Source organism: Eptesicus fuscus, chromosome 13, assembly GCF_027574615.1.
Source record: "Eptesicus fuscus isolate TK198812 chromosome 13, DD_ASM_mEF_20220401, whole genome shotgun sequence".
In the NCBI taxonomy this organism is placed as follows: Eukaryota; Metazoa; Chordata; class Mammalia; order Chiroptera; family Vespertilionidae; genus Eptesicus; species Eptesicus fuscus.
This window is the reverse complement of record NC_072485.1, coordinates 32,118,908-32,143,272: the sequence shown is the minus strand read 5'-3', so window position 1 is coordinate 32,143,272 and position 24,365 is coordinate 32,118,908. Positions and strand designations below refer to the sequence as shown.

The window sequence follows — 24,365 nt, the reverse complement described above, 5'->3', positions numbered from 1 at the left end:
GATCCAGGGACACATGGTCTCACCCGGACCCAGGGACGCTTGGCCTCTCCCAGACCCAGGGCCACTTGGGCTCACCCGGGCCTAGGTGCACGAGGCCTCACCCGGATCCTGGGACACATGGTCTCACCCGGACCCAGGGACGCTTGGCCTCTCCCAGACCCAGGGCCACTTGGGCTCACCCGGGCCTAGGTGCACGAGGCCTCACCCGGATCCTGGGACACATGGTCTCACCCGGACCCAGGGACGCTTGGCCTCTCCCAGACCCAGGGCCACTTGGGCTCACCCGGGCCTAGGTGCACGAGGCCTCATCCGGATCCAGGGACGCATGGTCACACCCGGACCCAGGGACGCTTGGCCTCTCCCAGACCCAGGGCCACTTGGGCTCACCCGGGCCTAGGTGCACGAGGCCTCATCCGGATCCAGGGACGCATGGTCTCACCCGGACCCAGGGACGCTTGGCCTCTCCCAGACCCAGGGCCACTTGGGCTCACCCGGGCCCAGGTGCACGAGGCCTCACCCGGATCCAGGGACACATGGTCTCACCCGGACCCAGGGACGCTTGGCCTCTCCCAGACCCAGGGCCACTTGGGCTCACCCGGGCCTAGGTGCACGAGGCCTCACCCGGATCCAGGGACACATGGTCTCACCCGGACCCAGGGACGCTTGGCCTCTCCCAGACCCAGGGCCACTTGGGCTCACCCGGGCCTAGGTGCACGAGGCCTCACCCGGATCCTGGGACGCATGGTCTCACCCGGACCCAGGGACGCTTGGCCTCTCCCAGACCCAGGGCCACTTGGGCTCACCCGGGCCTAGGTGCACGAGGCCTCATCCGGATCCAGGGACGCATGGTCTCACCCGGACCCAGGGACGCTTGGCCTCTCCCAGACCCAGGGGCACGTGGCCTCACCCGGTCCTAGGTGCACGAGGCCTCACCCGGATCCAGGGACACATGGTCTCACCCGGACCCAGGGACGCTTGGCCTCTCCCAGACCCAGGGCCACTTGGGCTCACCCGGGCCTAGGTGCACGCGGCCTCACCCGGATCCAGGGACACATGGTCTCGCCTGGACCCAGGGGTGTGTGGGCTCTCCCAGACCCAGGGGCGCTTGGCCTCGCCCGGGCACGGGATCCAGCGTCATCCGGGTCCAGGGGCACTTGGCCTCACCCAGACCTGGAGTCCGGCCTCACCTGGACCCAGGGGCATGTGGCCTCACCTAGACCCAGGGACGTGAGGCCTCACTTATACCCAGAGGCGTGTGAACACACCCGAGCCCAGAGGCGCACAACCCCGCCCACACCCGGGTCTCAGCGGGGCCCCGTCTTCCCGATCCCAATTCCTGCCGGTCAATCCCCCCTCAGCAATTCCCCTGGCCATCCTTCCAGAGCTCCAGTATGGCTGCTGCAGAACTCGTCGGGCAGCGGCTCGGCGAAGCTCCGGTGCACCCGGTGCATGGCGGTGGGCCGGTCTGGCGTCGCTGCATCGGCCCTTGGGTCTGCATCGGTGGCCGGTCGCCAAGCATGCGCACCTGGCCGCTTCCGGGGCGTTGAGATTCTTGACGGACTCGGAGGTCAGCAAGCGCGGAGTCTCCCACCCCATGTCTCATAGGGGCTCGTCTGTCCGTGCTTGGCTGCCAGTGGAGCCGTCCCCTCAGCCGGAGACCGCCGGGGGGAACTGCGCCGAGCATGTTCCAGGCCGCTGTTGTATCGCCTGAGCCATAGTTCTTTTGTGTCGCCTGAGCCGTAGTTCTTAAAGTGTGGTCTTTGGGTCACCGGCATCAGCATCATCCCACATACCCCTCTTTTATTCTAGTTGTAGAACATCTACTCAGCCAGCCCTATGGTGGTCTTGGATGGTGTCTGCTCTGCTCTCTTGTCGTAGTCTCAAAGTTGTTGTGGTAGGCAACAATCAGGCTTCCGCCCTATGCCTCCATCTTGGTCCTCCTTTGTATAGTTAAGTCTTGATTGTTGTTGGTGTCACTGGGGGGGCTCTCTTTGTCTATAAAGGAAGAGTTGCTGTGCAGGAGACACGTTTATGGGCCGGGTCTTGGTGCAGCAAAGCTTTGGCGCTCACTGAATATTCCCGTTGAATGTGTCCCTTATGCACGTGGTTGAAATCTGGTGTCATCTCCCACAGACCACTAGATGCCCTCGTTTCTGGGTCTCCAATGGGGTGTAGATCAGCTACTGCCTTAGGCACTCAGCAAGGATTACAGCAAAAACTGTAGTTTCTTCCTCCTGTCTGAGTGGCCCTGGAGCAGTCCGACTAGAACAGCAGTTCATCTGGTCCGCTGCCAGAGGGCGGGCCACCCACATGCATAAGCCGTTGCTTGGGGCGCAGGTGTGCCTGCAAGACTTGCGGGGCAGGTCTTCAAAACGTGCGGGGTGGGTCCCAGGGCGGGGCGGGGTCTCAGGGCGCCAACAGGCCATGGTGCGGTGAGCCGCGATGGCTGTGAGTCTGGTCCTTCTGCCTTCCATGTATCAAAGTCCCCTCGTTCCGCACTCCAGCGCAGCAAACACTGATTGCTGGGCGCACCTCCGCAAGAGTCCCGCCTCTCCCCGCAGGCATCTGGGTCTCCCGGGGTTCGCCAGAAGATGGATTTCAGGGTGATGGAGAGCTAATCTCCCCTAGGTTTGGAACAAAAGCCCCTTTCCCCCGCCACCAGCCAGACCCACGCACCTCCACACCTCATCCCCTCCGATTTCGCTGGGTGCGAGGCAACAGAACAGCCTTTAACCTCCGCCGCCATCTTTTTCAAACTTCCCAATTTGTACTTCTTAATCCCTTCATTTCAGTCAACTCTACTGAAGTCTAGCGCCGCCGGGAGGTGCACGGAAAGGGCGCCCGGGCCTCCGTCCGGTGCGCGGTGCGCGCGTCCCGCGGAACCAGGCGCGCGAGGGCCGCGCGGCTGGGACGGGCGCTGGGCGGCCGCCGAGCTCCAGGTACCGCCATCGCTGTGTTCCGGACGTCGCCGCCGCGGCGTCCCTCCAATTTGTACTTCTTAATCTCTTGAATTCAGTCAACTCTACTGAAGTCTAGCGCCGCCGGGAGGTGCACGGAGAGGGCGCCCGGGCCTCCGTCCGGTGTGTGGGGCGCGCGGCCTGCGGCACCAGGCGCGCGGGGGCTGCGCGGCTGGGACGGGCGCTGGGCGGCCGCCGAGCTCCAGGTACCCGCCATCGCTGCGTTCCGGACGTCGCCGCCGCGGCGTCCCTCCAATTTGTACTTCTTAATCTCTTGAATTCAGTCAACTCTACTGAAGTCTAGCGCCGCCGGGAGGTGCACGGAGAGGGCGCCTGGGCCTCCGTCCGGTGTGTGGGGCGCGCGGCCTGCGGCACCAGGCGCGCGGGGGCTGCGTGGCGGGGACGGGTGCTGGGAGGCCGCCGGGCTCCGGGCGCCGCCGCTGCGGCGGCGTCCCCAGCGTCCCGGGCCGGGCGGCCAGCGGGGGCGGCGGAGTTGCGAAAGTGAGTGAGTTTACCAGGGTTTCGCCCGGAATGGGGTTCAGTGCAATCGGAGCCGGTGCTCAGCGCCCTCCGGAGCCTTTATCTCCTTCCTGCCAGTGAACTCCGGCCAGGTCATCAGCCGCCCCTTCCTCTCCGGTTCCATCCTCCCCGCAGGCGCGTGTGCTCGTGTCTCCGCCCGTTTCTCCATACCTCAGGCTTTTACGGCTTCCCCGACTGTCCCCGTGGCCTTCTCCTTCCCCCCAGCTGTGGGCATTTCAGTCCACCAACTTTCCTGTGGTTCTGGACGATGTCCGTTCTGACCTCTAGTTGTATTTTTGAAATTGTTGTGCCCGGCTGCAGGTTAGGTGTTTAACCTATGCCGCCATCTTGGTTTCTCCCCCATTCTGCTCTCACTTTTCATAATCATAGCTTGTATTCATCATCTCATCTCCAAAGTCAAAGAAAATAGAATTACCCTTCTTGTTTTCCTTTATTTCATAATGTTTTGGCTGAAAACTTCCCTATTAAATTATATATTCCATCCATAATGACAGGTATTTGCTTCTGCTTCCTGTTGCATTTTGAATTTTTAAAGAGCAGTTAGTTATGAAATAAATAATTTTAGCAACCTTATTAAATAACACTATAAGCATTTGACAGAGTTATTTTTTTTTATGGTTGCACATTTGTCCTCAAGCTTTCACGACTGGTGAAATATTGTTTGAAAACTTTATAAAAGCCAGGTATAAGCTAAACTAATATTTGATAATGGGATTAGAGAAAAAAAAATACACCTTGCATATTCTTCCTAAAGGCAAAGCACATTTTTTGAAAGATTACTTAAATTGTCTTTTGCAATAGAGCTCTATGGTGTTATGAATTTCCAATTAATTACTAAATACTCAAACTCTCTGCAATTAGTGTGGCACGGGGGAAATGGCTTGAATGAATTAAACTGACAGTCATTGGTTTCAAGTTTACAGGTCTTTCCTTAACTCTGATTTGGATGCATCCACATTATTGTGGGAAAAACATTTAGACCGAAACCCGTTGGGAGTCTCAACTCCAACGTGAAGCCCTGGGTGTCCTTGGAAACCGTCTCTCTGGGTGACAGTTCCCATGCTGGATGAGAGGGGGAGTGGTGAATCCAGTAAAGGAGAATTGCTATCACCCCTTCCGACTCTAGCCTTACATACATTTACTTAATGAAAACCAGAAAAGGGAGTTTCCCATTTCTAAAACAACAACTCCATTTGATGATTCAACACAGACTTAGGACTCACCTTGAGGAGAGGAGAGAGAACAGGAATAGCCCTCTAGTTCCCCTTCAACTTGGCCTGTCTTCAGCTTTGACATATACACTTTCCTCTACTGGTACATCAACCCTGACAATAGAACTTTTGGTGATGATGGTAATATTGTATGCTTGTGTTGTCCAATACAGTAGCCTCTAGCTACATGTGTTATTAAGCACTTGAAATGTGGTTAGTGTGACTTAGAAATTTCATTTACCATTTTATTTAATTCTAAACAGCTTATATTTAAAGTCACACGTATCTAATGGCTACTATAGTAGACAGCACAGTTAGAGAATCCTTTTCTCTCTTATCAAAGAGAATAGTTTTTTTTTTCTTCTCTTATCTCTGTCTGTTCCTTCTTAGTTTCCTTGAAGGGGTCCCCTCATTGTCTTGCTCTTTATATATGGTGTTTCCAAAAATTGTATCCCTGGCTGCCTTCTCCTCTCACTCCTTTCCTCTATCTCTTTCCTGCAGAACAACTCTTCTTCCTTTAGGTCTCAGTATAAATGGTACTGTCTGACCACGCCATCCGAACTAGTCCCCTACTCCATTATTTTTTAACACTGCCTCCCTCATGTCTTCTTCACGACAAGAATATTTTGTTTCTTTGTTGCCTATCTCCCGCTAGACTGTAATTTTCATAACAGTGGGAACAGCTTGTGTCTCTGGCTCCTAGCATAGTGCCTGACACATAGTAAGGGCCTGATATTTATTAAATGAATTAATAAATGGGTGTTCTTTTTTAAATTGATTCAGAGAAGAAGGGAGAGGGAGAGAGAGATAGAGACATCAAAGATGAGAGAGAATCATGGATCAGCTGCCTCCTGCATGCCCGCTACTGGGGATCAAGCCCACAACCCTGGCATGTGCCCTGTCCAGGAATCAAACCATGACATCCTGGTTCATGGGTCAATGCTCAACCACTGAGCCGCCAGCTGGACAATAAATAGATGTTCTTATCCTTTCCTTATTGATGAGTCACTAATTCATATCTCCAGACCAGATCACAGCCTCCTCTACTCCAAACTTCTATTCACCTGCCGAACAAGGAACTCATTATCTTCCCAGATTACTTTTTCTCTTTTATTTCTTATCCAGTTAATGCTGTCTATCCAATCTTGCAATCAGAAACTTCTGCATTGCCTCTCTAGTGCTCATCTAGCACTTCAATCACCGAATACATGAAATCAATTTACCTGAGAAACGACTCTCCAATCACCCTAGCATTGTTGCTTTGTTTCAAGCCTACAGAATCTCACACCTGGGCCTACCAGGAATTCCTCACAGAGTCACACGCCTCTGTACTGTCTCCTCATGATGCTGTTGGGGAAAATTTCTTATAAAACAAATACAATCATTTCATCCCTCACACAGGGAGAATATCATGTAAACATGGAGGCAGAGATAGTAGTCATGTGTGAACTGCAAGCCAAGAAACATCAAAGATGGCCAGCAAACCACCAGAAGTAGGAAGAGGCAAGGAAGGATTCTTCCCTACAGGTGTCAGAGGGAGCATGGCCCCGCCGACACCTTGATTTCAGACATCTAGCCTCCAGAACTGTGAGACAATAGATTCTGCTGTTTAAGTCACGTGGCTTGTTATAATCTGTTATGGCACCTGAGAAAGCGAGTGCATTCCGGTAGGGACTCCATGTGCCGATGTACAGGCAGCTGTGAGCATAACCTGCTTAGCAAGGAAAGGGGGGCTGATCCACTCCCCCTTACTGCTGTCACTTTATGTTATTTTATTTTTTTACACTGCCCTTTAAAAAATTTATTTTATTCTGCTTGTCACTTTAGAAACTGGATTTGAAGTACAAGGCTAATAATATTCATAAAGGGTAGCTATCACCAGGCGCCTGGGCATTCACCTTGGTATTCACATAGCAAGACTTCCCATAAACCTTGGTAAATGAATTTCAGAAGTCTCCACACACTTAAGACATATGTAATAATTACTAAAGAAAACAATGACAAAGCATTAACATGAACACAACATTAATTACTATTTGTGAAATACATTCTCAAAAATAATATACAAGGAATATCAATGCCTCACTAACCTTTAGCTGTAGCTGAACCCTTAAAAATTCTTCCTTGAAAAGGAACATTCACTTGTTCTCTTCTCTGGGGTGGAGCAGATGTTGGCTTGTACAAATGTCACAGTAGCCTTTTCCTACTATAAGTTCTGTTTTCTGCTAATTCCAGGGAAAGCTCTACATAACAATTAATTGAACACTGATGGATTTTCTGACCCTTTTCCTTTTTCCTCCCCAGGAAAAGAAGTGTAAGATCATTGCTTCACATCTGGCTTTTCCAATTGAGAAAATTCATTTCTTTTACTGATCTACGTTTTCCTGCCCAGACTCCGTAGAAGCAGAGGTTGGTTCAAAACCTTCTTGGGCATGGCATTCTTAAAGTTATTCATTGACTAGTTCCTTTGCCCATGGTGAAATCTGAAAGCCAACTTTGGACATTGACATTAACACAATGTGACTTTAAAGCAATCATCAGCATTTTCTTCTCTGAACAAACCTGGATAGCCTCGCCTCTTGGCGCACTCTCAAAAATACTCTAAATTCCAGTCACATCAAGACTCATTGACTTTCTCTGAATTACTAGCTTTTCCTCCAACACCTGACTCTTTCCCTCCCCTGGTCTTTGCATATACAGTCCCCTCTGCCTGAGCTACATGCCTTCTTCTCTTTTGTCTGCTTGGGAAGCTGCCTCTTTCTTCATGACTGAACATTTGCTCTCCTCAGCTCTAAGAACACCAGCTCCTGTAGGATTCTGTTCCATAGATTCACATATGAACTATCCTAATCATCATGCTTTATCCATTCAACAAGTACCCACTGAGAATCCAGTATACTTCAGGAAGGCTCCACTGAGGTCAGGACTATAACCATAAAGTAGACTTTCAGCATCCCAGGAGTCTACAGTAGAGTCGTATATCACAAGAGTAAACTGCAGAGTATAAGGCAGTCTTCTACAATGATACTAATTTATTTGCATGCTTGCTCTTCCCACTTGACTCTGAGATTTTTGAATATCATATTCATTTGTGAATTAATATATAACATCTAAAAAGTGCTTACTAAATATGAGCTTTCTTTTCTCTGCTCCTGTGTCCTCAATACCTGGCACCAAGAACATGCTCAATGAATGACTGTGGAATGAAAACCTAACCAACATCTATATAACAGTGTGAATTAGTTGATCCTAATGATCAGTTTTGATAAACGGAAGACTGTAACTCTAGGAACCAAAAACATGGGGCTAAGGGAAGAGAGGATGTGGGAGGAGTGGAGATGGGGCATGAAAAACGCCCCATGTGTCCACTTGTTGAGTGTGAGGTCTGTTCTACATAAGGACAAACTGGGATTCTTGCTAAACCTGAATCCTACTTCTGGTCATATGGAAGGAATTCTTGCTTTCAGACAAGAAATGGTATTATGGATATGTCATAGGAGGAGCCTCATACAGGGCAAGATGCTTCCTAATATTTTATATCACTTCCCACCATCTTTTGCTAAAATCACTCCTGTTTCCCCATGATCATTCCTTCTCCAGGCAAAAGAATCTCTAGAAAAACAAACAAACAAACAAACAAACAAAAAATAACCACCAAGAAAAAGCTCTCAGTGAATCTGTCTCCTTCCTCCTGGTATGTTTACATTGACAATAGGATATAGCTGTTGCTTAACTCATAAACCCTGTTTATGACTCACAGTGGTGCCACCATTTCATCTGGGTTACTTGATGTTTGGATGTATCACTTAGCCATAATTCTTACTTCTCCCCATGAAAGTCACATTTCTAGAAGGGCCAGCTGACCCCATCTAAGTCTTACAGGATAAAAGCAGATAAGCCATGAGGAGGTGAAAAATGAATTGGAGAAACAATGACTCTTGTTTCATTCTCATTCTCCTCTGGAGAGAGAGGTCTTTGCCAGGAAATTAGGAGCCTGAGTTTTGGTCTTAACTTTGGTGTAGCCTTGGAAAATCTCATGTCTGTCTCTGGCTTCAGATAGTTTTCCCCTTTGCTGATATGCAAGGCCAGGTAATGATAACAATTTCCTCTTCAAAAGCCATATACACCCTCAAACACAGGGCTTGACCTTTGATAACTGTGACTCTCTTCCTAGCTGAGGGTGACAGGTGTTGATAGAGCAGTTAGTTTTTCCTTGTGCCCAAATCATTTGTTAGCTCAGATACATTTGTACACACACACACACACACACACACACACACACACACACACACACACAATGATCTGGCACTCCTACTGCCTTGTAAACTGTAGCACATTCAACCCAATTAAATATGTCATGAATTACACAATAAAATTGGGAATGAAACCACTATTATTAGCCTTGGTATTTTTCATACCTGAACATAACACTAATTTATATTTGGGTTAGTGAGATGAACTTTAATTTTAATTATAGTCACCAACATTTGTTAAGAGCTAAGGCTATTTAATTAAACGTAGTCCTATGACATCCTATAACTTAGGTATTATTTTCCTCATTTAAAAATGAGAAAACTGAGGTTTGAATAATGAGTTGTTTCTTGTCTGAGATCAATCAAAGTGGTGGCAGAAGAATTCATAGTTACTCCTAATTGCCTACAAAAATCTTTGCTGCTTCCACTACCTTATACAACTGTAGAGAAAAAGAATAATGAGCATTTGGCTTATGTACTTCACTATAAAAGTGATTAATAGCGAAGAAAATCAGTCACAGTGAAAATGAATCTCCTATTCCTAGGGTCATACTAGAAGGGACTTGAACAAATCACCATTTGTTAAACATAGTCTGTGTTTGGGAGATTGCTTCATAATCACACAATAGAATAAAACCTAGGAGCTACCCTTGGGATTATTTTTGTGCCTAGTAAGTGAGAGACACCCTTACATACGAAACTAGTAGAAAACAACAAGCACTAGGTTGTGCGGCAGAGATTTGATCTGTTATAAAGGCAATCCAGAAGGGATCCTGGGGATATGCATGTACCCGTTTCCTATAAACCCTTTTTAAAACTGAATTTATTTGGGTGACATTGGATAATAAAATTTTATAGGTTTCAGGTGTACAATTCTGTAATACATCATCTGTATATTGTATTGTGTGTTTACCACCCCAAGTCAAGTCTCCTTTTATCACCATTTATCTCCCCTTTATCCTCTTCTATCTCCCACATCCTCTTTCCCTCTAGTAATCACCATACTGTTGTCAGTATCTATGAGGCTTTTTCTTTCCTTTACTAATGGGAATCACTGGAGACCCACGGGTATGGAAGAAACATATATGTGTGCAGGCATGTGAGCTGGCACACACGTGCATGGTCCCTGAACTTATTCTGCCATGTATAAAATAAGGAAGTGGTATGAGGTGACATTTTGCCCCAAAGTATCATTTTTTTTGCATATGCTACTCTTTCTGAAAATCTGCCATAAGAAATGCATTTTGGGGGGTTTAGAAGGGAGTTTGGACTCCTGTGTCTCTTTCCAAATGGCATATACTCTCTCATCCTCCTTTGCTTCTCTATAATGTGCTGTCTTTCACATTACTGACTTATCTCCTTGAGGGCACATGAGAGATGCATAGGAAATGTTTGTTAAAAGGATGATTAATGAAGATTTTGTCTATTGACTCCTGGTATGGGGGAAGAGGGAAGAAGTTCCAGAATATCAGAAATGAAAGGCACAGATGGAATAGGGAGTGACAAAAGAGAGAACTAACTCCTACTGTGTACCTAGTGTTTGTTAAGAACTGTGCTAAAATATTTGCATATTGAAAAAAATAAATTCTTAAAGCAATCTTATGACATAGATATTAATCTCTACTTTATAGATTAAAGCAATAGTAGCTTAAAGAGGTTCAGTAACAGCTCAAGGTGATACAGCTAGTAAGAACAGCATTTAAATGAAGGCAGACATAAATCAAAATACAATTTTCTTTACATTATACCAGGCTGCTATACCAAGCAGAGGGGCTTGAGAACAAGCAAGGATTTCTGGGGTATAGAGTAAGCACCATAAGGGGAGAAATATTTACACATTTTAATATGATGCAACATTGACAATGAAATGTAATTTCCCATCAATGCACATAATTAATGCTTGACCACAGGAGAATTCTTCATTTGCAAAATAAATAGACTGTGAAAAGCAAGGCTCTCTTATAAACTGTGTAGTTTTTACAGACCTGTGCTTTAAAGAAAAATTTCCAACTCTTGGTACCAGTCCACATGAGCAGGGAACTTTCTCAGTCTGAAGAGGGCGCTCTCTCCCTTCGGGTTTGGTAGTCATTTGATAAAAATCTCTGAACCTGAACATGAATAGTGCTACTAGTTTTCTCCAAATCAGATGCTTATTCTTTTGTTCTGAAATTATGCACATGTAAGCTTGGTGAGTTATTGCAATTTTCAACATTCTGTCACTCCCACAGACTCTGTACTCCTCAAGGGCAGGTTTGGGCTTTTTACTTCTTGATTTTCTCAAATGTCTCAGCTGAGTGCCTGGCATGTACTGAACATTCAGAAAATGCTTAGGTGAACAAAAGAATGAATACGAGGTTAATCACTCAAGTCAATGAATGAATGAATGAATGAATGAATGAATGATGGTGCTTGTCTCCTCCACAATTCTCCTTAAACTATCTGATTTTCTTTGTAACAAGCAGGAGTCTCTACCAACTGTCATCCATCAGTCAGTAAAAGTTGCTGACCGACATCTTAAAAGCATACATCAGTGGAGTAAATATTTACCAGGACTGGATATCAGCAGAGAGATTAAATAAAGGATAAAGACCCCTGGCTGCTTTTCTGGTAATAGATGGGCATCTGGCCTACGGCTTAGGATATGGATGTGCTTTTTCTTTAAATTCTCTTATAATTGGCCAGGAGAAGGAAGTAAACAGAAGTCCTAATGGAATTTGAGGGTCTCGGAGGGATTAGCAATACGTGCAGAGCAAAACACCAGATTCAGTTTGGATATCTCAAGATGAGTAACCTAATGAAGGTTGACAAATGATACCCAAAGCATTCCTCGTCATTCCCTGCTCTCCACAGCCACACCACCTCCCAGGTCACAGCCCAGCAAGGTAAAACTAAAATGAAAGTCATTATTTATAAGGGGTTCAGTTCAAGGTCAAATGCAATCTCCAGTAAATATTCATCAGATGAGACTGAGGCTGTTTCAATTCATATGATGAATGAGCAACAGGAAAACCCTCTGACCACAACTTCTGTCTAGACTCATATTTTTGTGAATAATAAAGACAGGACAGAGAAGGACCTGCTCAGTCAGTCAGACTGAAAGACGTGGTTGGAATGTCTTCTACATTTCTGTTGAAGCAGGATGGTCTAGTAGTGAGAATATGGAGCTGGGATTAACGCATCTGGGTTGCAGACAAGGCTCCTCCCCTTCTTTAGATACATGTTCCTGTGAAGCCACTTAACCTTCCAACACACCTGTAAACAGTATAAATGATTCTTACCCAGCCTCCTGTACAAAATTGTTACTGGGCTCAGAATAATATCCATGAGATGCCTCTTTAAATAATAACTCACTGTACAAACATAAGCCTAGTACCTTCAGGGTGAACAACAACAGAGGAGAAGAATATAAAAAGGAAAAAAAGGAAATGAATGGAGAACAAAAACTAAAAGAAAAGCAGAAGGAGGAAGGGGAAGTTTATGGAGAGAAGGGAGGAGAGAGGGGAAAGAGACAAAATAAGCAGGGCCAGGGAAAGGTGTTGGGAGAGAAGGAGCGGGTTGGAAGCAACAGTCAGTGGCCAGAAAGATCGTAGAGTTCTGCCACACAGGCAGAGGACAAGCAAACAAGCACCTAGGAAACAAATAAACAATGGAACACCAGAGATGGGGTTTAGGAAATTGCATCTACGCAGAGATCATACAGTTTTGATAAGCAACTGGAAGTCTTCATCAGAAAGCCTCCCGGGAGGAGACAGTCAACCATGAGTCAGCCTCCTCATTATAAATTTCTAAATGCCAAGCTCTATTGAATGCATGCTGTTCTAGTCTGTGCTCAGCTCAGAAAACACTCAGACAGATTTGTAATCATTGCTTGTGCAGACACTGATGGCCCTTCGTCTTTGCCTAGTTAACCCACTCATCGTTCAGGGGCTTCCATGACCTCCCTGAGCTCCCTGACAAGGTCAAATTCCCTATTACAGGCACTCAGGGCACCACAGGCCACTTTTACACAGCATTTGGCACAGAGATTTACATTGGCTTGTTTGGTTATTGATTAATGTCTGCTTCTTCCCACCAGACTAAGGGCAGGGTTAGTATCTGCAAGGCTCATCATTATATTTGCCAATTGAATTTATTGATTGGTCATAAACAGACTGAAGTCAGCAAGGGCAGCCATCATACTAGAAAGATACTAGAAAAAGGGCAGTGTTCAAAGAGGGATAATGATGCAAATATAAAGAGGAAGTTGGTGCTAGGACTATAATTAGGTGGCTTGTAATTGATAAATCTTTCTGACAGTTTGGGCAACTAAACCCTGTCATGGAATGACATGTATTCATTTTTACTAGCCTAACAAACTTTTGACTGAGTATTTTTTAAATTCCTCCTTGGATCATTCAGTATATTAACTAGATCTTCAATGCCATCTCAATCAACACCATAGATGATCATATTAGTATTAGCATTAATAATTATGAGTATTAAAGAAGAGGAACAATTTCCTAGTTGAATGTTCTGTAGGAAACTTTTTTTCTGGCATGTATAATTATATACCAATGAGGAGGTAGTTTACTCATAATTTACTTCGAGTCCCTTATTAGACCAATTTATTAAAAAAGTAAAAGGTTGCCAAGGAAGATGTGCAGGGTGATGATAAGTAATTATGTTGGCACTGGACTATGCACAGAAAATAAGGACTACTTATTAAAAACAATCCTAAACAACATTCCCCAGTGAATTCTGTGGCATCCTTCTAAGATAAACTCCAGCTGCAAGATGTTGAGCCTTAGTGTGCAAGGCCACCATGAAAGAGAGCCCAGCAGCTCTGGGCAAGCAGACTCCTGACCTGTCCTCTGGGTATCTTCCTAGTCCTCCAGGGTAAAACAAATGCACAAAGTGTGGAAATATGATTCCTTTGTTCTTGGCCAGCATGGCTCAGTGTTTGAGCATCAAACTATGAACCAGGAGATCTCGGTTCGATTTCGGTCAAAGCCGATGCCCGGGTTTCGGTTTCAAACCCCAGTGTGTGGCATGCAGAAGGCAGCCTATCTATGATTCTCTCTCATCATTGCTCTTTCTATCTCTCTCTACCTCTCCTTTCCTCTCTGAAATTAGTAAAAATATATTTTTAAAAATGATTCCTTTGTCTCTTCTAATTCAGCACATTTCAAGGTTAGTGAAATTACATTAGGTGGTCATTCTAATTTTGTTAACTAACACTCCTATATGAAACTGAATTTTTGACAATGACTATAATAACAGAAACCTCCTAAATCCTGTAAATCACATTGACCTCCACATTGTATTTCGATGTCTTCCTTTGGCCACCAAATTGGCCAACTTGTAATAACAAAACACATATATTTCTGAGGAGGAAGGAGAAGGTAGAAGGTAGTGATTTAGAAATGTGGGTTTAAATCCTAGTTCTTCCACTTACTGGCAGGGTGACTTGAGGCATCAAGTACTTCTCTAATAATCCTCAGTGTCCTCATCCATTAAATGGAATAATGTGCCCAATATGCAACAATAATAACTGTCATCAGAACCACATGAAATCCCCATAAAACACTTACAACATGTCAACTACTATTCAATGTTTAATTTTTAGCATTTGAATACAGAAAACATCCTTTTTGAACTTTGCAGTTTATGTCTGTCAACTACCTGCTTTTATGATGGAGTGCTCTATAGTCTTTGTTTTATATCTTTCCTAGTTTCTACCACTTAAGGAAGCCTTTTTTAAAAAGGAATTATAAAAGTCTTTACCTGGAAAAATAGAAATCTAGATTCTCAGTCATCTCCCAAAATTTCTACTTAAAATTTCAAATTTGAAAACTTTTATCTGTCTTGTACAAGAAATTGGACACTTAAAACACACACACACACACACACACACACACAACAACACACACACACACACACACACAATTGTTATTTCAACAGCAGATGGAATGAGAAATCCAGGCCCTGTGAGAGAATTAGAATCCCATGTATGGTAGCCCTTAAGTGTACCCTAGCTCTCTGTAGCCTCAGCACTTTTTATCAACACTGATAAATTTGGGGCAATCCTTAAAGTTTGCTGTAATGCCACCTTTTATATTTTCAGCTCCACACATGTAAGGAAGAAAGATTAGGAGGCCTAGAAAAGGATGTCTTATAGAGTAAGGAAATAGAAAAAAGCAGCAGTAGACCAAGGGAAATGGGGCTAAGAAAAATGAGCTGACAGCTCCATCAGGGGCAGAGGTGGAGACTGCAGGGACATGAGGAGAAATGGAAAGCAAACTCATGATGGTGAGCTGGGGGAAATAGATGATCTGGGGATATCTGCCGTTCTGATCAATTCCTTATGAGTCCCCTGAGGTTTGAGCTCTGAAGGTCCCTCTTCCATCCCGGGATGAAAAAGGGGTCTATAAACACCCTTAGTCCTTCAAAGTAGCTAGGATCCGTCAGCATGTGATCGGGCTGCAGAAGTAAGGCTGCGCTCTACACATGAGGCTGGTCTGTCTTTATTGGACTATAAATCACAAGCAAAAATTTTCTTTTGGAGGGATAGGGGAAGGTTTGATTTCTTTTAAGCAGTTCTAAAACCAACTAGTTACTTGTCTCCTTAATTTTCCTATATTCTCCCCCAATAAGCTCTTTAGCTGGCAGGAGAGCAAAATAAAGAAGGTGACAACTACATGTATCATTTTAATACAGTCTAAAGATACACAGAAATCCTCTCCATTTTACCCAGCTTGATCCTCTGTTTCAATGAGGTCACTTATATTTTTGTGGTTAACAAAGGCTCAGATTTTTTATCAGTGACCCCAGCTACTAATAACCTGAATAAAGTTTCTCTTTTGAGTCTGAAAGTAGTTCAGTACATTTCTCAGGATTCCAGGCCTCCTCAGTCACTCTGGGAAATACTGCTTAGCACTGCTTTTGAAGGCCAGGGAGAGGAAGTGTGTTGGAGGAAGTTGAACACTCACAGGTATTACAAATCCTTAAAGATGGCTGGTCTGTGAATATGTGGGTAGAGATAACTCAAGCCAACTTCTCCTGAGGGCCAGCTGTCTAGAGCCCACTGGTCCTTTAGGCTCCATATCTGGAAATATTCCTATAAGCCAGTAGCCAAACTTTTATAGTTTCAAAACTCACGAACCTATAAAATGCTAGAGTTAGAAGGAATCAAAGACACTGTTTATTTAACTGAGCCTCATCACTCTGTATGTGAGGTAACTGTTCATAAATTATACAGTAATAGGTGGCTGACTTGAGCCCAGGCCTATTGATTCTCTGGTCAATGATGCTTCCACTTTCTACAGTGACTGTATTTTGGGACAGGTATCTGGGCACTTGGACTAAGAAGACTGAGTATTTTAAGTCAGCATCATCCTGGGAACTATAAGAAAGCTTCTCCCACCAAGGGCAGAGCAGTTGGGTAGAGAACAGGAGAGCCAATGATTCCAGTCAAGATCCTGTTCCCAGAATGTTCCTTGGAAAGGACACCTGCTCATGCCCAACATGGGAACACAAGAGATTCTCTGGCCCCAATGGTACCATGGTCTCAGGAGCCTGGAGTGGTCTTAGAGTGGAGAATAAGGGGTCCCCTGTGTCAAGGAGAGGGTATAAATGACTATTCCTGTAGAGTTAGGCTGTCCCTCCAAGGAAGAATGACAATGATCTCATCACAGACCAGGTCATATGAAAGGATGGGTTCCCTTAGACATATTTGGTTATAGACAAGACCATTTTTTTTAGTTCTCCATTGGATACACACAGACTTCTGGATTTGGGAGAGACTTTTGTTTGGGGTTAATTAGATATCCACTGCTTAAAGAATTACTTCTATAATATTCATGCAGATGGCCATCTAGGCTCTTGTTAAGTGCTACTGGTAAAGGGTGGTCAACACCTTCAAGGGCAGCTAGCTTTATTGACATGAAAATGCTATTTTATTTTATTTTTATTTTTAGAAAATTCAGTCTCTATGTTGTTGCTGAAATGATCTCCTAAGGTAAGAAAGAACAAAGTGTAGGCCCTCTCCCAGATGAAAGTTATTTGAATAGTTATTTGGGTCCTTGTTCATTTTTACAGTGTTAGCCACATACTTCTAGGTTCTTGTACATGATTTTCTCTTTTTGTAAATCTCTGCCTAATTCTAAATACATTCCTCAACACTCACTTTGTGTCATCTCCCCTGAGAATCCTACCTGGCTTCCCAGAGGCAATAATTTTTAACCATTTCAGTTTTAAGTCTAGTGGTTATCTCCTTATTTCTAAAAGTATGCTTATACTAGAGTATTTCTTTCAATTCAATTTTCTTCCCATAATTACCTCCATTTCTCTGAGAATATTATTTTTTCTGTGCATGTGTGTTTTAATCTTATTTCTGTTATTTTGCTGGTTTTGTTAAAATACTTGATAACTTGTGGCTATATGTTCATATTTAAGAATGAAGTAGTAGAAAGACTACAGGGATGTTGCATATAAAAGCCAGAGCAAAGCTTTTTCACTGAGAGGCTTCAGGTTAGGTGAGCAATCCTGAAACTGTCCTCGTTACTGGCACACACTGTAAAGGGCTTTGCTGTGTGGGTGACACATGAACTAGCTTATCTGAGTTCCTCATAAGAAATGACATGACTTTAGAAAAGAGCCTTAGTTTTCTGACTGGTGGTAAGCACTTGCCTGGCAGCTGCTCTGTGTGCAGGGGTGTGTATCCTGAGTGGGGGGGTGGGGGTGGGTGGCCATTTTCAGTCCTATTCTCAGACTCTGCTCCTAATCCCATCTGCTGTCACTATTCTGAAGTCTCTGCATTTCCTGGGTTCTGCTGGGCAGATCTGCTCCCTCCTGAGCTGTAGGCACCTCTGTACATTGCTGCTGCACTGCGGCTGGCCTTTTTGTGGTTGGCCTCCCTGGAAATACAACTTTAGGAGACAGAGTTGGACAGCACATGGCCCTGCCTCCATAGATGATCTAAGACTGGGACTACTTTGTTCTGTTTCATCAATCTATACCTTCTGTCTGTTTTCTGTAATCAAGTGTGATGAAATCTTTTGGCCTTTGAGCCCCCTCCTGATTTGTTTACTGTTATGGGATTATCTCTTTTTTATTCTATCAGATTCCTTTTTTTTTTTTTAAAGATTGATGAGAGAGAGAGAGAGAGAGAGAGAGAGAGAGAGAGAGAGAGAGAGAGAGAAAGGGAGAGAGAGAGCGAGCTGTTGTTTAACTTATTGATGCCTTCATTGGTTGCTTCTTGTATGTGCCCTGACCAGGGATTGAACCCGTAATCTTGGTATATCAGGAGGATGTCCTAACCAACTGAGCTGCCCCAATAGGGCATCAGCTTCCTTTTAATGGGTATTACAGGAGGAAGGGAAGGTTAAGGTGTGGGCCACATCTGTCAACTTGAATCTGAAGCAAGGATTGAACAGTGTGAACTGTTAATGGGGATGTTATTCTGCCTTGTTATGTCTGGCACAGTTATAGATGACTCAGATATCATTTGAAAAGCAGCAGTAATTCTAGGTCAAAGCCCAATTAGACAGCTTTGTTGTCTCCATGGATCAAATTAACTGGAAATCTGAAATATTTCCACTTATTTTATGTCAAGCAAATAGCAACTTAGGTGAAAAATATGTAAACACATGGCCTTTTAAAATACATTCATTTAAAAATATCCTGTGTAGTTGCTTTTCACAAGAACATTAGGAAGGAGAGTTTTAAAATAATGAAATTCCAATTTCAGCTGATTGCCTACACTCAGCGGTATAACACCTTAATGGGAAACCTGTTAAAGACCCACTGGCCTACGCAAAGTGAAAAACAGCTTTCTCACTATGCATTCAATGACAATGATTAGATGTTGCATAATCTATTTGATAGCCAGCTGGGCACATTATATACCATTGATTCTAGTGTTCTGGGCTTTACAGACAAATATTGAGGTATCCCCTTCTAAATATTCTAGCAATGCAAAATATTTCTACTTCAAACATTTTATTTTATTTGTATTCAGAACCATTTTATATGAATAAATACCTACAGTGTGTCCCCTCAAAATATATGTACACTTTGGCTGCCATTATTAATTCCAGTCAGTGGGTTACATCTGAAAAGAAAGAAACATCAATTGAGCTATCAGCTGTTAAAGTGTGTACATATTGGGGGACACCCTGTATATATGTATTTAACAACAAGTGTTCAGAGTGGGTCTTCATACTAATCTAGGCTATAAAAATAAGGTTTTGGTTGTTTTCTCAGAACACTTTTGCCTGCTCCTTTTCCAGAAAGTTGGTGAGTCCTATGCTATTCGCCTTTTCGGCCCAGGAGGAAATCCATGCTTAAAGGGAAAGGACCTGTTTAAGATTATCAATTACAGATGGCACCGAGGCCAGCATTGAAAACCAATTCTTTGATTCCAGAGTCAGCTTCCTTCCATGATTGCAGGGAACAGAATATTTTTCTTAGTGCATTACTCACTAGACATGAGGCAAATTGCTCTATACCAGTTGGAACAATGAAGTGTAGCTGAGAATACGCTGTTTTTTTGAGAAAAGCAGTCACTCTTGTGTTCTGAAGTCAGGGAAAGGCCTTGACATTTTTGGCTTAGCAGAGAGTTAGAATAACTGACTGCATTTATCACAGAAGTCATTTCATTTAAGTGAAAAACAGTACAAAATGCTTAAACATGCTTATTGGCAAACCAATAAGCTTTTGTGAATGCGTAGAAAGAGAGGAAAAGTTTGGAAATAGCTTTAGAAGGAAATGCTATTATTTAGCATAGCTGGAGGGAATGTTTGTGTTAATGACCAAAACGTGGAATGACAGCCACCCAGCCAATGGATGCCTTCATAAACAATAAGGGAGGTGAGGCAGAGACCAGTGGTGAGCTCAGCCACACCCTCACCTCTATCTACCCCAAACAACACCTCAGCCACTCAGTGTGCACGTGGGCCTCCAGAGCCACCCCAAATGGTGGGTTATGAGTTCTATTTAATGACTTCTAGGCTTAGAGTCAGTTCTAGTTCTTTATCACTTTTACCCTAGGGAGTTCTTCACTGTGTCTAACTTACCGTGAATGTGGTTTATGAATGTCCTGACCAGTTCAATAAAGCTTTTTCATGCCACATTATAGGGCATGGAGTTGTACTGTGGAGTAAAATTTGACCTTAAATTTAAGCTGTGGTACTTTCTATGTAGGTGCTCTAGGAAAATTACTTAATCTCTCTGTGAATCAAGGTTTAGAAAATAGACTGCCTATCTTATAAGACTATTTTGGAAATAAAATCAGATAGATGGATGGATAGATAGATAAATGGATGGATTGATCAATCAATAGATAGATAGCTAGAGACAGCCTGCAACCTAATAAGTGCTCAATAAATGTTAGCTTCTTTTCTCTTCCCTGAAAGATATCCATGAATTTGTACTATATTTACTCCCAACAAGTGCACATTTTGATTATAATTAAGCACCCAATGAAACTCCCTTGCCTATCAATATAGAATCCTAATACTGCCTGTGTGTTCTTGATAGATGCTGCCCTTTCCTTTGTCAACCCCCATGTCCTCTCTAGACTCTTTCCATGTGCCTGATTTAATGTACATAATTCAAAACTGACCACAGTCCTTTGGAGGATGTGACCAGCACCCGGTTGTATGGAACAGTTTTTCTGAACCATGACAGTTCCCAGAAAAAAGAAATTGAGGGGAGTGGTAAGGAGGGTGCAGTCACAGGGCTGAGCAAACTTGCACTGCAAGTGCTCACTGGTCCTCAAGTCCAGTTGGAGGATGCTCCCAGGCTGGGGAGCCTATTTTGTGTGTCTAAGTGGTCTCTTTTGTCTTAAACTGTCTGAGATATGTAATTCCAGAAATGTAAGGGCATTTTTCTTATTTTGGTCCTAAATTCTTTCTTTCGGTGCCGGGATAAGGCAATATATAGAAAATGCTTAGTTCGTTCTTTAAAGTGTCTAATAAGCATTGAAGTATAATCTTGGTAATTAAAATACTTTATATAAATATTAACAAGGCAATGAAGCAGACTCAAGCAATGATTTGGATTGCTTCCACCAATGATTACTAGCTGTGTATATAGGACTATGTCTCTCCAAAGTATAGTGAAGACACAAGTCCCTGACTGCTTTAACAAACTGTTATTTAATATAAATGAGAAACTCTCCCCTGTGATAAATTAAGTACATATTATGTATAATAATAACAGGAACAATTACAAAAATAAACATACATTAATGTCAGCACTATTATAGAAAATAATACATATGACTTTAATTCTTAAAAAGAGACCCTTTAGTCCAGCCGGCATGGCTCAGTGGTTGAATCAGGAGGTCACAGTTCCATTCCTGGTCTGGGCACATGCCTGGGTTGTGGGCTCAATCCCCAGTTTGGGGCAAGCAGGAGGCAGCTGATCAATGATTCTCTCTCATCATTGATGTTCCAATCTCTCTCTTCCTCTCCCTTCCTCTCTGAAATCAATAAAAATATGATTTAAAAAAGACCATTTAAAAATATTACTAGTATCTTCATTTTATAGATGAGGAAACTGAGGCAAGTAACCAATTAACTTGATGTCGAGTCTAGCTTGAATCCATAATCTAGGCCACCTTGTATATTATTACAGAACCAACTGCCATGAAGGATTGATTGACAACTTATTTTTTAATGGAATAGAACAAATGTTACAATGGAGATAGTGTTCTGTTGAGAAAAAAGTTATTTAATTCTCCAGAGCTAAGTTATACAGGGTAGGGAAAAACTGTTTATAGTTGTGAATACATGAAACAAAGACTTTATTCTTACACTAGAGGCTCGGTGCACAAAATTCATGTACGGATATGGTCTCTAGGCCTAGCCTGTGATCAGGGCCATCTTCCCTGGCTGCCCATATCTGGCCCCGCTCCCCACCACCACCCACCCCCGGTTTCCTGTTTGCCATGGGGCAATGGGAGCCTGCCGGCCAGGGAAAGGGACCAAGAGGTGGTCAGTGCACTTCATAGTGACTGGTCGAGTGGTTCTGGTCATTCCACTGTTGGGTCAATTTGCATATTAACCTTTTATTATATAGGATTATTATTCCACTGTTAGGGTCAATTTGCATATTAACCTTTTATTATATAGGATTATTATTATTTATTAATTATATTATTTTTTCTGTTTTTGTTTTTGTTTTCTTTTTATTAGAAGAATTAGAGTGGTTTGATATTTTTTACCATCAAAACAAGAAGAGGAGAATTAGTAGAAGCAGGTATCCTTTTGGGGGAGTGTGGTGTTCATGAAAGGGCCACATTCCTTTCACTTGCTTTTCCATGGGTTTGTGGAAATTCAATGAGTTTCCTGAGATAAAGGCAAAAAGGGCACTCCATGAAAAGTGTTTGTAGACATTATAGTGTTCCAGGAACAAAACACCTACATCTCCCTCCCAGGTGGATGTCCTCTTAGCCATGGAGTCTGCTGACTTGCCCTGTTACTACTGAGGTTGTAAAAGAACCCAGGGGAGAGAAGATGCAGTCAGCCACAGAGAGAGGAGGCAAGGACTGTCTGATAAGTTCCACCTGAGGAGTAGGAAAGAGGGACACTGCTCATGCTTGCAAGCCTCAACCTGAAGCTGCTGAGGACAGATGAGAGAGGAGGATTCTGGGCTGTGAGGGATTGCTGCAGCTTGGATAAAGTGGTGAGCACATCAGGACACTACAGCTACTGCTGAGGGTTTTGTGGAAGAGACAGCTGAGTTTCCCAGGGCACCAACCACAGGTTGGAAGAGTTGAGTCTCAGCATCAGTGCCTGTTTGGGTCTCCACCTTCCCAGACTACATCACCAAAGATAAACAGAAAGGAGACAGCCACAGCAGAATGGTAAGGAAATGCCATTTCTCTTTTTCTTCTTTTTGCCCTGATACTACCAAAGGATAAATCGAAGAGAAAGAAAGATCTAGAGCAGAGATTTTCAACCAGTGTGCTGCGAGAATTTTTAAAACATGCAATACTTGACTATTTAGTCAGGGACACGAACCTCTTTTCCCTTAGTAACTGATGAAATATTCTTAATTAAACCAGTTGCAACTATAAAGCAAGTAGAAAGATACATTTTCTCCTTCCCCCCAGGCCCTCCAGCTTTTATCTGATTGGGGAAATTAGAAATACAAGATACTGAGTCCTCTACATGTAAGCCCACCCAGCCAACATCTCCATTCTCATCTCCATTGCCTCACACACCCAATGCCTCAGCACTGAATCACTCAATGCCTTTTCACACCACATGCTTGCTTATGTGGTCATGTTTATACACATGCTCTTTCTTCTGCTTAAAACAACTTTTTTCCTTTCTTTTACTTTTATTAATTTTTAGAGAGAGAGGGAGAGGGATAGATAGAAACATCAATAAGAATCATTGATCGGCTGCCTCCTACATGCCCCCTATTGGGGATTGAGCCCATAATCTGGGCATGTGTCCTGACTGGAAATCAAATTGGTGACCTCTTGGCTCATGGGTTGATGCTCAACCATTGAACCATACCGGCCAGGCAACACCCTTCTTTCTAATGTCTTTCAGGCAAATTTCCACAGATGCTTACTTATGGAGAGTTATATCTTCTCTGAAACCACTTGGGCATGCTCCTCTCTCCCTCTCTCATACACGTTCTCATCCAGATATCTTTCCTGAATCTCCATTAGTCCCTTATACATATCTCCTGTGAGATGCTTATGCTGTATATAAGTATGTGTTAGTATTTCTGTCACTCCTATTAGACAATGAGCCCTCTGGAGAGAAAGAAGAGATCTTATTTACTTGTTAAATCTATTACAGTGTTTGGTATATCACATAAGATTTATAGATCTTTGGAGAGAGAGAGAGAGAGAGAGAAGAGAGAGAGAGAGAGAGAGAGAGAGAGAGAGAGAGAGAGAGAGAGAGAGAGAGAGGGAAGGAGGAAGGGAGAAAAGGAAAGAAAGGAGAACTTTCTTTGTGCTCAAAGTGATGAGGCTGCACAGTTTAGTTTAAGAGAAGGCTACGTATTATTCTTGTCTTACCCTTCCAGTGAGATGGCCCGTTGGAGAGTCACTGAAGGCTGGCGGGTTGCAGTGCTGTGTTGGGAATGACTATAAGAAAAGAAAGAAAAACAAAGATAGATCATTTATTTAAAATGACTTCACACATTCAAATCAATCCTATTGTCAAGAAAAGAACAGATATCAAAAGAAATATACTAGTATTAGAGATTAAATTGCTATTCTTTTGATGATAAGTAGAATCCCCCCAAATATAACATTCTGCCAGACAAGGGGTTACTATTTCCATATAATTTGATTTCAACGTGCATTATTCAAAAGTAGGCTTTAAATCATAGGTAGACATGAAAAGAAACAAACATATTTAGAAAAGGTAATTTTTTTCTCCTTGGAATAAGATAAA

At 43.5% G+C, this 24,365-nt stretch overlaps 1 protein-coding gene across 11 annotated transcripts in view; it reads right to left on the bottom strand.

The window, feature by feature from the left end:
- Window positions 1–24,365, bottom strand: part of DLG2 (discs large MAGUK scaffold protein 2) — a 1,173,098-nt gene that overhangs the window by 349,198 nt on the left and 799,535 nt on the right. For all 11 annotated transcript variants that reach the window (XM_054725747.1, XM_054725750.1, XM_028128522.2 and 8 more), the window contains one exon: window positions 23,984–24,052. In XM_054725747.1, the coding sequence (XP_054581722.1) occupies window positions 23,984–24,052 (69 nt within the window). The remainder of the gene's footprint in view (window positions 1–23,983; window positions 24,053–24,365) is intronic.